Below are 16119 nucleotides of genomic sequence, written 5' to 3' on the forward strand. Positions count from 1 at the left end.
AAACATTGCTGCAATATCCAAATGTTGGTCATTGGACTGAGCAATCAAATTATAGAGTTAATTAAGTTTACATGCTTCACCAAAGCCCAGTGTTGCAGGCATTTATCACATTAACAAATATTCATTTGGTGAAGTTTATTTTTTTTTCTTTTCTTTGTACATGTAAATGCTAAAACCAACTTCAGTATCAATAAGCATATGTTTTGTGTGCACTGATTGTCTTCCAGATGACGGGTGAGAAACGGCCATCTTCAGAGATGATGAAGCCCAAACCCAAGCCCCAAAAGAAGAAGAAGAAGAAGGACCCTAATGAGCCGACCAAGCCGGTGTCAGCCTACGCTTTGTTCTTCAGAGACACCCAGGCAGCCATCAAAGGACAGAATCCAAACGCAACCTTTGGAGATGTTTCCAAGATAGTTGCCTCCATGTGGGACGGACTGGGAGAGGAGCAGAAACAGGTACGCAAAAACACGCATGTTCAATTTCATACTGTGGTTTGTTCTGGTCTCATGATGTTAACGATAGTTTTCCAACACACGCCATCACTCTTCATACACACATCTGGTCTTGGTAGGATTGCAGGAGCGCAATAAATTTTGTGGTTTTTGATCATTTTTAAAGCTGTTTGATCACTTCAGATTTTTCTCTGTGCAATAAATTTTAATACTTGTTTCATTTGCCTTTCATTTCAAAATTATAGCCTATTTTATCTTCTACATAAAATCTCACTGAACTATACAACAGCTTGTGGTTGTAAGTTGTAAACTGAAAATGTGAAAACTTCAAAGTGAACTTTTAGATATGGTGAAACAAAAACACTGGTTTATCTAGCAGATAAAATTTGATAAACATTACAGCTTGTTCCCACAAAATATACATTTTTTGCTTGTTAACCATTCACTGCTATCGCTGAATCAAAGAGAACTACAAAGCTTATGGTACACTTTCTTTTTTCTCCATAAGCATCCTTATTAGCATGTCTTTGAGCTTCTTATTTGTTTGCTTACAAAAGAAAATGTAGTTTTGAAGTAGTACAAACAAACAGCATTTGTACAGATTAAACAGATTTTATAGGCTTTGCATTAAAACAGCTTGGATGACAGGGAAACGTGACACATATATTTATTTACAGTCACGTTTGAAAAGCTTTTAGTTCTTGTTTCTTATGTTTACTTATGGATTACACATTGACAATCAGTACAGAATTAAATGTGTTTATTGAAGGAAGTGAAACATTGTTTTTAGCCATCAGCGGTGTAGATGTAATCAGCTAAATTTGGTTTTATTACACCCCGACCTGTGCGCATGAAACCGCCTTAACATTTACTGCAGTTATTGATTCCCACAATGGAGCACAGTTTCAATTTCATTCAAACATTCCAGACCAACAGAGCTGAATAGGTTTCTGTGTGTTTTGTGGTAACAAATGATAGTGTGAAATGAACGGAAAATGAGACAGTCTGATGATCGTGCGCAGACTCATATTTTTAGAATATCCAGTCAGAGGCACAGCCTATTGGGTGTCAAATAAAAGCACCTGTCTCCATGACAAAGTGGAGCCTATTCTCTGTAGCGCCCCTCTCCAGCATGTGTCTTTTTCTTTCCCGTCCGAACCTGCTTTATACGCTGGACTTTGGAGGCCGGCTGTCCCTTTTATTTGTAGTTAATTTTTGCCACCTTCACCGAGGCTCTTCACCATGAATCTTCATTTTGCTGCTGACACCCTTGAATGTGAATTCCTCATTTCCTGTCCTTTTATTTATATCTGTTGCCTGGTGATTTGATCATGCTGGGAATACAAGATTAGCAATTGCCTCGTCCTTGCTTTTCCCTCAAGGACATCTGCTCCAGAAATGTTATTGTTTGTGCTTCTTAACCCTTTGTCTTCTGGTGATTTTTTTCACTGGTTAAATTTTCTGTTTCCCTCTTACACATTTCACATGCATTTGTCCTTCACAGTGGGATCAGGAAAACAGGAACACAACTAACAAACTAGTAGTACAGCAGCAAAATTGCCCCATTGAGTGTGCTACTCCACAGCTAATTTCTTTATTTCTGAATCACGTGTTTAATCAGACGTGTCACCTCACAGGACACATAATTAACTTGAGTTAATGATTCATTATCGAATGAAATGTAGCACTCTGTCTGGGCAATAACCCCATGATTGCTTTAATTAATACAACAGACTACCACTGTCATTTATCTTGACAACTTCATGAAATAGCTCAACACAAAGCAGCATGTGATTCTGAAATGGATGGAAAATTATGCTTTCAATGTATTTTTACTTTAAATTTATTTTGAAATAAAAAGGTAGGAATTATGTTGAGCATGTTGTCAGCTCCAATGAGCTAAAATTGTTTAACAACTACATTTAATCACAACTGCAGCTATCCAAAATATCTCAACCTCAGCCAGATGTCTTGTTGCAATCTGCAAAATGAACTTTTTAGGCTTTTTTTTTTTTAACAATGGTTTTTTCGGCTTTTTCATAGTCAACATTTGTGGAAAGCAAAATTAACATATGCCCCATTGACAGATTCTCACACCTGAGCAGATGAACTCTGCAGCTCCTCCAGAGTTGCCATGGGTCTTGAGTGCTTCATTTCCGTCTTTAATGATTTCAATTCTAAAGAAAAGGATTTAGCCTGTCCCTTCCAATTTACAATATAACATTATTTTGTGTGCAACTAGCAAATGAATGCCAAATAATGTACAGAAGTTAATGGTACCAAAAAATCCCCCCAAAAACTTAATAAAGTCCTTAAAATGTCTTCTCAAAAGCCCATAACTATAAATAATATCTTCTTTACTGTAACTCTGGTAAATCGCATCTGTAAGGAAAGCTGTTCATGCCGATTTCTCATTCCTGAAAACATTTTAAACATACAGCTTCAATTTTATAGTTAACTCTTCCTGATCTGTTTACATACACACCACTATGCTTTTTCTTCCAACATGCAGTCGTCACATCATCACTGTTGAGGTGTATTCTTTAATGTCTCAGTCAGACCCTCTGGAGCCTTGCAGGAATACCAGAATGTAAACACAACCCTTCCCCTACACACAGGTTTGTTTTAACTAGATCAGAGCTCCTGTTTCCAATTATCTATAGCGCTCCTCAAACATACCATGCAGCAAAAATTCACATAAATGCAATAAAGGAAGCACATTTTCGACCTTTGCTTTGGACAAGATCAACACTTTTTCACTGTTATTTGTTATTTGTTTTTTGTGATCCTTTTTGTTGAGCTTGTTTCTTCTGTGTTATCCAAAGGTACAGCAGAACAAAGACATGTTTATGTTAATTTTTTTTTTTGCCTTTTCATTAGACTTTTTTCTAGTTATGCAGGTTCCAATGGCTTGTGCTTTAAAGTGTAAGATCAATGGGTTATTTGGGCTGCATTATTCCTCAAGGTGCCGACATGTTACAGTTGCCCCAGAAACATAAAAGAACACTTTCCTTGTTTTTGTTTTTTTGAGATTAAGATCAATTTTCAGTTTTTACAGCAATGAAAAGGGGGGTAACGATAATGGATTTGCGTCGGAGTGAGGGGAAACCTTAGCTTTATTTAATTGAGTCAGTGTTTTGGATATGTGTGCTTTTAAAAGGTCAGAGACCAAAAAAAAAAAAAAAAAAAAGCAAAAACAGACTGTATATTAATTTAAGCTGCATGTTTGGATATTAAACTCCTTGTTTAGGCTCAGATTTTGTACACTTTTATTATGTTTGTTTTTCTTTCCTCTTCCCTCTTTTCACCTCTAAGATTTCTCATCCATTTCTCCTTAGTATGTCTTTCATCTTATCCTCGGTTGCCACCAACCCCACCCTTACTTCTGTTTCTCACCGATCATTCGGTTTTACTTTCGCAGGGTAATCACTCCCATCGGTGTCAGCAGGGCGCAGGGTTATTGTCTCCTGTAATTAACTGGTTATCAAACAAGAACAATTCATTAGGATACAATTAGGGGGCTAATTCAGATGGGACACCTCTGTACTGGGATTACGTTGGAGGCATATGCTATCCCTCCTTGCAGCTTTGTTATTTTTAATTCATACTGACCTGCAGCCTTTGACGGCTTCAACCACTAATGAATCCACTCACTTTGGAATAATTAGACATCCTTAGGCATAGTAATTTGCTTGAATGTATCTGTCGTTGCATAGATCATTAGCTGTGTTAAATTAATTTGAAATTAAGGCTGCTGGAAGTAGTTTGAGTTAATAAGAGCAAAGACTTTGAGTCTATAAGATGCAAAGAGTGACTTGAGAAATGATTTCGGGAACTTTCCTATGAAGATTAACAATATTTTCCTATGCTTGCTGCATAATGTATGGACATTCATTGACTTGCAGAAGTGTTTTTTACATTGTGCTGCATTACAACTACACACTTTAATTTCTCGTATGAGGATTTTGCTTGATAAAACAGCACAAGTCAGTGCATAACCGTGAAGTGGAAGGAACATGATACCTGGTTTACAGAAAACTGAAGTGTGGTATGAGGTTCTCTCCCCTCCTGGCTCAATGCTGTGTAAAACTAGTGCAACATGTCTAAGTGAACCTTCACTAAACTCATTTCCTTTGGAGCCCATGGATGCGTTTCTTCTAAAAGTTTCCCTTTTTTATCTTCTAGCTCTTTTCCATTACCCTACCAGCTTAGAAGTTGGTAGGGGTAAAGACCTCAGACTGCTCATCAACATAATACTGCCACCACCGTGTTTATTATTTGATTAATTCTGATTGGCAGTGTTACTTTGCATGATTATTTTGCAGGTAGGCCAAAAGGTTCATCTTTGATCTCCCCTTAGCATCTTTGTTCATAGGTTTGCTATGGGTTCTACATGGCTCATTTGCATATGACAACTTTAAAAAGGAATACTTACAGCTTTCTTTCAGCCATGACTTCTTCTTACCACCAAGGCTACAATTGTGACAACAAAATATTTTCCCATCAACAGATTCTCTTACCTAAGCTGTGGATCCCTGCAATCCCTCCAGAGTTATCTAACGATTGACTCTTGGCTGTCTTTTCGATTAATGCCTATAGTTTATGCTGCATTTCCTTACAACTGAACTATTCTCTGGAAAGTGTTGGTGTAACATGACAAAATGTGAAAACAGGGGTATGAATACGTTTGGATGCTGCTCTATATCAAGGTAATAATGATAATATTGTAAATATGGATGAGTGAGAGGATAAACATCAGCTGTTTGAGCAAGAGATTGTATCCGGCTTCATCCCGCTTTGTTTGCTGTCTTGCTTGTTTGCTTGTTTGTTTATTGAGTGTGTGCGTCAGCGGCTGCCAGCCTATGCTCACTTGGCAACCCATGAATGCTTAATGGTTATTCTACCCCACCTCTGAGAAGAGATGACCCTGCCCATGTAGCCACTGACAGTATCTCATAGAGGATCAGTAATTACCCGCTGCATTCACTCACGCAAAGAAGAGTGCTCTCCTTCATATTCAAATGCTGAGATCTGAGTCTTCTCTATTGATTTGAGGGTGGACTTTCTGACACTTTTTTTACTGCATGAAAAAGGCAGCAGCAGCTGCACATAGGCCGTGAGTGACATGTGATGACATTAACTTGAATTCCCTGTCTCAACGCATCATTTGAGGTTCATTCAGACAGTTCAAGATTGCCTTTTTGCTAAAGCTGTTTTGAGTTCTTTTATTTTTTTTCTCTCTCTCTCTCCCGCTCCCTCTCACACACATCTGAGTGATTTGCTGCGACATCAGCTCTGATTAAGAGATGAGCAACAGCCTTAATAGAGAAGAACACTGAAAAAGAAGCACGCAGAGCGACAAACAGGCTTTCGCTCCTCATTTAACTTCTATTTTCATGTTATTGTGCAGAATCTTTCTTGACATTTCATTTTGAGCTGAATTGGATTTCCAAGAAGCAAATGGTTCAAATGCATCAGCATCATGCAGATGGGCAAAAATCTCATTGACCTGATAATTGTGCAGCAAATGCATGTGAAATGTTTTTTTTTTTTTTTCATCTCAGCCCTGACTCCCCGAATCTCACCTGCATCAGTCAGTGTGAAACGGAGGGTCATTGCAACCTTTAGTATCGGCTCGTAATCAAACATTGTTGTTGTTGTGTTTGTTCCTGCAGAGCTACAAGAGGAAAACAGAGGCTGCTAAGAAGGAGTACCTGAAAGCCCTGGCCGCCTACAGAGCCAGTCTGGTTTCCAAGGTAACAGTGGGGGTCACATGTTTGATATACATGGGTCAGCTGCAATATAAGGGATGATAAATTAGACAGAATTCCTCTCTCAGTCCAAAGAAAAGGTCAACTAACAGCAAAGATGGCTTAGTACGTCTTTATGTAGACATATAAATGCATTATTATAGAGTTGAATAACAATGCATGTTTCAATGTTATCATGTCAATATGTAAATGTATTTATGAGTGGAGGTAAACGAGAAAGGCTGTGCGTGTGCTCCAAAGAAAACAGGGAACATTAGGCCTGAAACACACCTCAATTTGTAACCTGGGGAGAAATAAAAAGTAATAGTGCACGTCTGCGTGCCTGCTCATCAGCGTGCATGTGTAAGAGCAGGAGTGGACATTACCTGTCATTTGCCGTCCTCCTGGTGCTTGGTTCCTCCCCGGTGGGCTGCTAATGTGCTGGCTGAGGTTTGCTCACATCCACTGCCCTCTCTTTGAAGCAGTTTAAGTCCATAGCATTACCATTTTTTGACTGATCATGTTTGTGTAAAAAGAGAGAGCTCATGTATGAAGCTTAAAAGCAGTTGTAGCACTGTTCCAACTTCATTTCATATCTATCCCCACATTGTTCTACATATTGAGCTCTAAATTACATTAGCATATGCCAAGCTCCTCCTCCTCGCCCTCTCTAGCCCTCCTCCCCCGAACGGGATGCCACACTTCCTCTCACGCTCATGTGCAGAAAACAAGCACCTTGATTAAGGCATGAATAGTTAATTCATCAGCCTCTTCACTGTGCCATACTTTCTACTCAAAAGACTATTCTCATCTCTTGTCTCTAGTGCGATTACACATTCAGGGTATCCTATGCAGAGGCTTGATTGATGCCATATGATGGTAGTTTGAGAGTCAAAAGAAAAAAAAAATCTGACAGACAAAAATAAACCTGCAAACCTTCGCTCTCTCATTCAGGAGGAGCCAATCTGAATGCAGGACTGAGCCTCATCCTTCAAAATGACTCTCTTATTTTCTTTTTTTTTTTAATTACAGATGAAGGAGTCTTTTCAGAGTGAATTGGGGTGGGTGGAATTGGAGGTAATTTGAGGATCATTTGAAGGATTTACATCCTGTGTGTGCACCTGTTGCCCTTTTGTTTTGTGACATTTGTCAGCTTATGTAAGAAGAAAAGAACAAAAAGTTTGATTGCACCTCTAAATACCGTTGGCCCTTCTCTTGTGTCGGAAAATTAAAATGTAAAAAAAAGTGAAAAAGATCAAATGTAAAGCATCTACTAAAGTTTAAGAGATAAGCTGTCTTTCCGCAAAAACCATCTCCACTCCATCTACTGTAATACATCCTCTTTGACTATCCACTTAAAAATGAGCTCCAACAAATCAAATCCATCATCTCACTCTTCCCCTTCTCCCTTCACCTCATTTCTTCCTTATTTCATTTTCCACTTGACCCCTGCAAATGTTCCTGTCCCCCTGCTTTATCTACGCCTTCATATCGTTCCATTGATTATTTGAGGGATTTGGCCGGCTGGATGGGAGCCATTACTAAATAACAGACCACCACATATCATTCTAGTAAGTCTGACAGTTAATGAGAAAGAATCCTTGTGCTTCATACATGCCTGTGCATCTTCTCCAGGGAAAGAACAGGAGACTGAGAGACCTGCTGAGTGAATGTTTATAGGTGTTGATGAATGCAGTGGTGGGCGGATGGGTGGGTGGAGTTGATGAATAAATAGAAGATGAAGAAATAAACAGAGTGGACACAAGTTAACATACTCTAAGCTCTTTAATTTAAGGTAAAAATGTCACGATGTGATTAATGAAGGACCCAAACGCAGGGACTGATGTTGACTGAAATAAGTAAGAGTTTTAATAATGAGGTAACAGAAGAACTTACAGCAGGGATCAAAGGCAGAGCAGGATAAGGAGCTTGGGCGGCATAACAAAATGAACCAGCAACAAGTAATGAAAATCAGCGAGCTTATGTATAATGAGGCAAGGAGAAGGGTATTGGATACAGGTGAGCTAATCGAGAAATTTGTAACAGCTATGGAGAGCAAAACACAAAGACCAAGGGAAGGTGAATAACACAGAGGTAACTGAACTAAACACAAAGGAAACTCAGTGTTATCTTCTGCTGTTCACGTGTTTATCTGCTTTGAATCTTATGAATAAACTAATATTAGGCCAATGTAATGCCCTTGAACGAAGGAATGCACCAATCACTAATGTGTGCCCAATTTTCCGTTTTATTTTTTATTAACTGCAAAATTAGAATTTTCTGAAACAGATTTTTGTCAGTTTTATATTCTCATTAAACACTTTCACGAAAAAGATTTAAGAAATCTATGTTTAAAAAAAGTGCTCATCTTTTCTTCTCTCTTTTCAAATAAATGATTAGCAGTTTAAATTATTTATGGCTTACAACACTCCTGTTTAAAGAAGTTGTGATGTAACACAGTGGCAAACATCTTTAAAGCCAGCTTGTCATAAAGGAAATCAAGGTTCCTCAGTTTTATTCACTAATATGTTTGAAGATTGGCACAAAGCTGAGCAAATTCTGTTTACATCACAGCTTTTTGGCATTCGTTCCTGCATCAGCTACACTCACACTAATAAACACATATAGTAGTTTTTGTATCTTAACTTAGATGCTGCTAAGTTACGATAACAGTTTGCAGACATAATGATAGCATCAAAATAAACTTTGTTGTTACACATTTGTAAAACAGTATCCACAGCAAATTATGTTTAATAAAATAAAGTCTGCTTAATCTGAGAAAAAATTTTTTACAGTGAGATTAATTACTGGTTTGTCCTGTTTTTTTGCTTTTAGACGTATAACGACCCTGGGGAGAATAAAAGTGTCCAAACGAGCCAGGCCTCTCCACATATGATGCCAACCAACTCGCTGTACAGTGTGCCACCTCCCCCACAGCCGTCATCGCCATACCTGGGACCTGGAGCCTTCCCTCTAACTGACCTGCAGAGCTATGCAGGCCACGCCCCACGCCACGCTCTGTCACAGACCCTCAGCCAATCCCCAATGCTGCCCAGCATTAGTGCCTCCCCACCTTCCTCCTTCCAGATCAGCCCGCCGCTTCACCCCCACCAGCAGCTCTCCCTGCACCAGAGCTCGCTTCTCAACCAGCCCATCCGCATGCAGCAGGTCCAGTCCCAGCCAATCATCTCTCATCAGATGGGGCTACAGGCCTCTCTTCACTCCCCACCTCCAGGGCAGCAGGTACAGAAATAAACTGAGACAAATCTGATGATAAGAATAAAATAAGGTTTCTGGTCAGCGGTTTTGCTAATTTTTTTGTGAATTATCTCCTTTAGGGTTTTTCTCACCTCCAGTCAGAGTACCAGAAGAGCATTGGGGGTTCCCAGTCACCAGGAGCTCCTGGCTCTGGGCCCGGTCCTGGAGTGGCTCAGACCCATGAGTGGGATGGAGAATACTGCAATCGGGAGTGCGGCAACCACTGCAGGTCAGTGTATACACAATAACTGATCAAAGTTACAGTCTTACAGTGATCCACTTCAGACATGTTTTATACTATGGCTTAGCATTGTTTATTAGAAATACTTAAGTTGATTTATGTTTGGTGTCAGATTATTGGACTATAGGACGAGTTGAAAAACAAGTCTTAAAAATATGTATCTTAAAAATATAGATACATTGCAACAAATAAGAAAACTATTGAAAAGGTAATACAATAATTCAACTCAAAAAGTTAAAACTTTCATATTATATAGACTGAAATATTTCTCTTAATTTTATAACTATTGCTTACAGCTTAATGAAAACATAAAGTTTAGTTATTCAGAAAATTAGAATGTTGCATAAAAGACCTCCAACACTTAGAGCTGTATCCGCCTCAAAAACCCAAATAAAATATTTGAGTAATTTGTGTATTGTAGAAGTAGTTATTGTGCTAATTCAGCCTCCAACAACTGATGACTGGAGTTGAACTACACATCCATGGAACTGACTTTACACTCTCCCCAAGGAGCATAAGGTAAAAAAGGTGAAAATCTCAAAGAACCTGGAACAACACAAAGGATGATGAAGAATGATTTTCATAGAAAGAAGGAAAACAATCAGAAGGAGGTGCAAACAATCAGGGCTAGCCCCAAGCTGTTTGAGGATTGTGAAGCAAGACGTTGGCTACAAGTGTGTCCAGTCTTGAAACCAAAGATCTACCCGGAAAAAAAAAAAGATCCTGCTTTTCTTTTCAAACAAGATTTATGGAGATGATTTAATTTTCCAACAACACTCCGCCTGTTCTCTAACAGCCAAAAGTGCTAGCACCTGTTGGCCTGTCTATCACTGGGTTTATTGATTCTAGCTATCAAACAGTGCATTAAGTTTAGCTCACAATTCAATTAGTTTAAAAAGTTTTCTCTCCAAGGAAACCCAGCAGATTGCAGTATAAGTGTGACGTGTTTCACTTTTTGAATTGAATTACTGAATTAAATTAATGATATTGTGTCTTATTAAATTTACATTAAGCATACAGTTTACAAACATGTTTGATGTTTGCCTCGGCTTTTATTGGATAAGGGCTGAGTTGTAAGACCAAGTGAAGATTTTAAGACAAAAGAAAAACTAAAAACTAATATAGAGATATTTATAACCTCAGCATAGACTGAAGCTTCGATTCTTCATTGCAAATTTAAAATCCGTACTTTTTAAGCTCATAAAAACAGATTTTTTATTTCATTTTAAAGCTTAAACTTCAGCTGAAAGTAGAACAACCAAGTCCGTGATAGCAAGACAAAAAGTATTTTTACATTCTTTTGATGTTTTATTTTTGTTAATAAAGTCAGCAATTTTTTTTGTTTGTTGAATTTATCTTTTTTTTTGTTCTTGTGTTACAGTGGAACCATGATAGGCAGGGACAAGCCCCTCTACCTCACCTGAAACTGAAGATTATCCTCTGCAGACAAATGACGACACCGAGGAGTCTATTCTCATCCCGCTCTGTTCTCCTCACCCAGCCCCGACCTCCTTCCTCTTACATCATGTGTACACTTTACATACAGCCACACACAAACACATTCAGATTCCTGAAACTGTTATCATCAACTTGTTTATTTTTCATTGTTAATGTAATTATTATTTCTTGCAGTTTCTAGAGTTTGTGACCAATTTTTTGACTAGATGACTACTGTCTGTACCACTTATTGTATTAACAGTCTTCTTGCTGTTTAAATTTGCCAAGCACTTATAAAATCCCTCCCTCCCTTTTCCTTCTCTCCTTCCTCCTCATCCTTCTCCTTCTTGTCCTTCTCCTCCCTCCATGCCTCCTCAGTTATATGTCTGAGCCCTCTCTGATCTGGGCTGTGGAGGGCTCCTCTTGTGTGTCACCATCAAAAAGACCCCTTAGGGATCCCATTCAGCTTTAAGTAGAAAAAAATAAGTGTTCCTCCTTTTTTCCACCCTATTTTTGTAGTTTTCCTTGCTTTTGTTGGTGTTTCTGTCTTATTTATTTCTTGCTGGCTATTTTGTTTCTCTCTTTTTTTTATTTTTTGTATTTTTATTTTTTTTTCTAGTAAGCCCTGTGTCATAGAGAAATATTAACTCCTAGTATGTTGAGCATAGGCCTTGATGTTATGGTAGCTGTGCTTACAGGCCAGAAGATTAAAGGCTTTTTGGGGAATGAGACAGAAAAACAAAGCAAATCTTTTTTATTATTAATAAAGACCTGTAGAGGTCTACTGAGCTGTCACAGTGTGATTGTAAATATCACTTTTGTGGAATCAAATTGGGAATTAAAAGTCCAAATAGATTTGTTCCTCTAAAAGTACATGTATGTTCATGTATGTGTGTGAGAACGTCAGGACGTTAGAATGTACCCCATTCATGGCGTGGTATGAGTGTGTGTGAGCAGAGGACTAGCAAGAGTGACTCTCTGTGTTTGAGTCTTTCCTGTGAATTTAACAATCCCGTGCAGCTGGATTTCGGAGGAGTATTTCACACTTTCACTCTCGCATTAAATCTGTGCTCACTCGTGTGTTGTTGTTCTATTCAGACAAAATTCAGTCTAAAACCGAATATACAATATATGTCCTGCAGACCATTAAACAGAAAGAGCAAGGAGAGAGACAGAGAGCACAGAGATGGAAAAGAAACGCTGTGAGATAAAATGAGATGTAAAGTTTCAGATAGGGGAGTCAGGGGTGGGATTAATGCCTCAAAACGCTCACTCCTCCCTTCTTTTGTTTAGCTATCTGACCAATATATCCATGTTGTCTCCTCACCACTCAGGAGGGGGAGACCTCCAACGTGAACATACACATCACAAGTAATTTTTATAAGTTTCTGGTTCGTGTTTGGTTGTGTTTTTAACTCTTGTGTGATTAACAGAAAATGCATTTTGCTGACAAAACATCTCGTTTTTATCTCTTTTTGTGTAGCAGAATTTCAGTTCTAGTTGCTGCAACACAATAACATTTTAAGTTGTGTAAAAAAAATACAAAAACAAAAAAACTGCCAACTGTAGTTATATTATTTGTAAAACAAGTAATGATAAATATTTGAAATGGTTATTCCTACATTGTTCCTTTTTTTGCTAGTTACCCATCAGCTGTTTGACAGGTTTTCTTATTTATAAAAGAAATGAGATCAATTTTGCTTCTTACAATGGAGGTGTATTTTTATTCTTATTTTATTATTCTCTGCTTTGGTTTGATAAATAATGATGATGACGATCACAAGGATGATTATTTAGTTATTTTTTTTATATATATTTTGGATGCTGCCTTCTTTTTCTTTTCTTGCCAGCAGCATCAATTTCTGTCATAATGCTTCTTTTATTTCAGACCTGCATAATAAAGAAAAAAGTTCAAAAAGTGAGCTTGACACATGTCATTTCATTTCCCAGTGGACATATTTTCATCTTCTGTCGTCTTCTCCAATTAGATGATCACACCTTTTGTTGAAGACTTTATAATAGCTATCATAAAGGCAGAGAAACACCCCCAACTCTCTCTTCTGCACTTTCTATCCACACTTTAGAGGGGTCACATGTTTTGTTTCCCATATTTATATTTAGTCCCAGCGGCATTAGCTAATTAACCAGGATGGATACAGTGAGCATCAGCCAGCATAGATATTGCCAGTAAACTATCTCAACGAACAGAGGAGCAGATGCAAGGAGACGTTTTGCTTTTGCTTGTGAAAGTAGTGCATCGTGGGCGTCTAGTGTGAGATAAAGAGTACAGGAAAAAAGAATCCAAAGCGCATACAAACTCAGGCAACCGTCCAAGTGCTGATTTTACCCCAATTGCAAACACATCTTCTTAGAGACTTCATGAAAGAAGTCTAGAAGAGATTGAAATGAAACTGTCACAATCCTCATATTCAATGTTTTATTCATTTAACGCCTGCCTGCCGTTTCTTCTACGGTGGCATTGAATTGGCAAATAGATCATTATTGGACAATTGGGAAACCTGCCACTTTGTGATATGACACACATTATATGAAAATCACAGTCATACATTCTTAATGCAGTGTCAGATAAAAGGGAGTTTGGGTGCAGCCACACTGGCTTGGCTCTGTGTCTTTTGTGTACATGAATGAATATCATCCTATTTGAATCTAAGTGCATGTTTTCTGTGCATAATCTCTGTTCCTGAACTTTGTGCTTACAAAAACAGTATTGTGACAATGAGAGCTCCCTTGTTTTACAAAAATATATATTGAGTGCACTCTACTGTTAGACCTTTATTGTCTATAGTAATTCTGTCACAAATACTGCAAGGGGACAGCATCACTTTGACACTCCTGCCAGCACCTTTTATCCGATTCCTCATCCCTGAGTTGAAGTCAGGAGGGCAACGGTAGTGAAAAAGGTTTTCCTTGTGATCCTGTCAAACTCTGACCATTTTAGTTTACATAACTTTATGTAGACTGATTTAATGGATTACAATAATAAAAAATGTTATCTGTCTAAAGATGTAATACTAAATCTCAAACACATGCAACACATTTCTATCCAAGTCCATATATTCTTTACACACTGGTTTGGATTCACTATCAAATTTATAAATGTGTTGAGCTGCATTAAAAGCCAAAAAACATTGTATTACTAGTCTTTAATTAATATTGATGGAAAATTTAAGAGTTCAGGGGTGCATAGCTAGTGGGTGGCACAAGCACTTAAAAGAAGTTAAATGTCATCAGCCCCAATTTTTCTAAACAGGTTTTCTATTCCTTTTTAACATATCTAGTCAGTGGGTAGTTAGTGCATACTGTGTTGTGCATATGCAAGTGTTGTAGGAAAATGATGACACACTTTAACGAGCTAGTGACACTAAAGTTTGTCTCTCAATTTCAGCTTCCAATTTGACAATAAAATAAAGAACTTTATCACTGTTTTTAAGGTATCTGCACTGCCATTAGTTGTCCCTAGTTTAAAATGTAAGATATCCACATTAAACCTGAACTGTGTGGTTCAGACTGCACTATGCAACATCTGTACATGGTGCAAAGGTTATTTAAAACAATTTGGGATTTATGGAAGCTTTTATTTCTATTTCTGAAAAGTGGAAGACTTGCAAAAAGGTCCACATTAGATCGAGTATGAGAAACACTTTATTTAGACTGGTCAAACCTGGACATTTCCATTACAAGTGTAGTTAATGTATGCAATATCTATCCACTGGGCAGTGAATTCAACCCCATATGGATTTATTTGTAATGTTTTTGACACACCTCAATATTGTAGATCATTTAAGAATTTTTTATATTTTATATGACAAGAGGAAAAAAAAATAGAACACATTTTTTTATTGCCCCTATGTAAAAACATCAGTGGCCATTTTATTGAAATGAAACTGTCACAATGATCTTGTTTTTGTACTGAGATCTTGTTGTAACTTTGTTGGCAATAACTGCAATCAAGCAAAAATACTTTCTGTTAGGAGTAGTATTTTTTATTATCTGTTTAGACTTTATAATTAGCACAGATAAATGTTGATTTTAGGTGATCAGTGTTCAACTACAACTACATGCTGTGAACTCTAAATGCACCAAAGCTGTCGCATTCACCCAAAACCTTCTAGTTGCAACTTTGTTGGCGCAACAGAGAAACAAACGGCAGGAAATGTGGGCGGTTTTGACAAGAAACGAGTTTCGCTTTGTCTTCAAAATCAGTTAAGGTTTCTTTTTTTCTGCTGACTGTACAGCACAAAATTTATCAATTTCTCATCAAATGATCCAGACGCATTCACTTTGATTACAATTAATACCTTTTTTGCATGGTATTAACAAAATTACCATAATCATTACAGGATTATGACATTACAAAAAAAAAAAAAAAAAAGTAATAATGACAATAAATTGGTGGAAACCCCCTTTTTAAAGAACAAACAATAATTATTTATTGGTGCACATGCACCAAATAATGTAGCAAACAAGGAGAACACAACAAAATATATCCTCAGGGCAGTGCCGTGAGGCAAGCAGCACTGTGGTTTCACACTTGTAGATATTGACGTAATCCAAGGTACCTGCGATGTAAATTTTGAAAACCATTATTTGCTGCATGCAGTGGCCAAACAATAGCAGTTTCCTGTTTTAGTGATAGAGCTAACAAATAACATACAGACTTGTTGCTGCACCTTCATACAACAGTCAGAACTTAGCTCTTTTTCTTCTCTGCTTATAATTCTTCATGTGAATCATTTTGAAACATCAGGTGATGGAGAATTTCTCTCTATGACTCCATTAAACCAAATTTAAATTTCTCAATATCAAACTATCAACAGTGCAAGATGAGTTTAGTGTGTGTTTAGAGTCAGGTTTCTGAGGCAACATGTGCAAAGATTTCTCAGTACAAAAATTGTTAGCCAAACACATCTGAGTTGGGCTTTTTTTGTGAGATATTTTATAGGATGTTTATATACTA

The 16119-nt window shown here is 37.7% G+C and overlaps 1 protein-coding gene across 3 annotated transcripts in view; it reads left to right on the top strand.

Annotated features, from left to right (window-relative positions):
- The window catches only part of tox2 (TOX high mobility group box family member 2), a 117114-nt gene extending 104051 nt beyond the window's left edge, over positions 1-13063 (top strand). For all 3 annotated transcript variants that reach the window (XM_055027675.1, XM_055027674.1, XM_055027676.1), the window contains 5 exons: positions 228-458; positions 6131-6211; positions 9041-9448; positions 9544-9692; positions 11086-13063. In XM_055027675.1, the coding sequence (XP_054883650.1) occupies positions 228-458; positions 6131-6211; positions 9041-9448; positions 9544-9692; positions 11086-11128 (912 nt within the window). In that variant the 3' untranslated portion in view covers positions 11129-13063. The remainder of the gene's footprint in view (positions 1-227; positions 459-6130; positions 6212-9040; positions 9449-9543; positions 9693-11085) is intronic.
- The last annotated feature ends 3056 nt before the right edge of the window (positions 13064-16119 follow it).

This window comes from Poeciliopsis prolifica, unplaced genomic scaffold (assembly GCF_027474105.1).
Source record: "Poeciliopsis prolifica strain line A6 unplaced genomic scaffold, Auburn_PproV2 SCAFFOLD003, whole genome shotgun sequence".
NCBI lineage: Eukaryota > Metazoa > Chordata > Actinopteri > Cyprinodontiformes > Poeciliidae > Poeciliopsis > Poeciliopsis prolifica.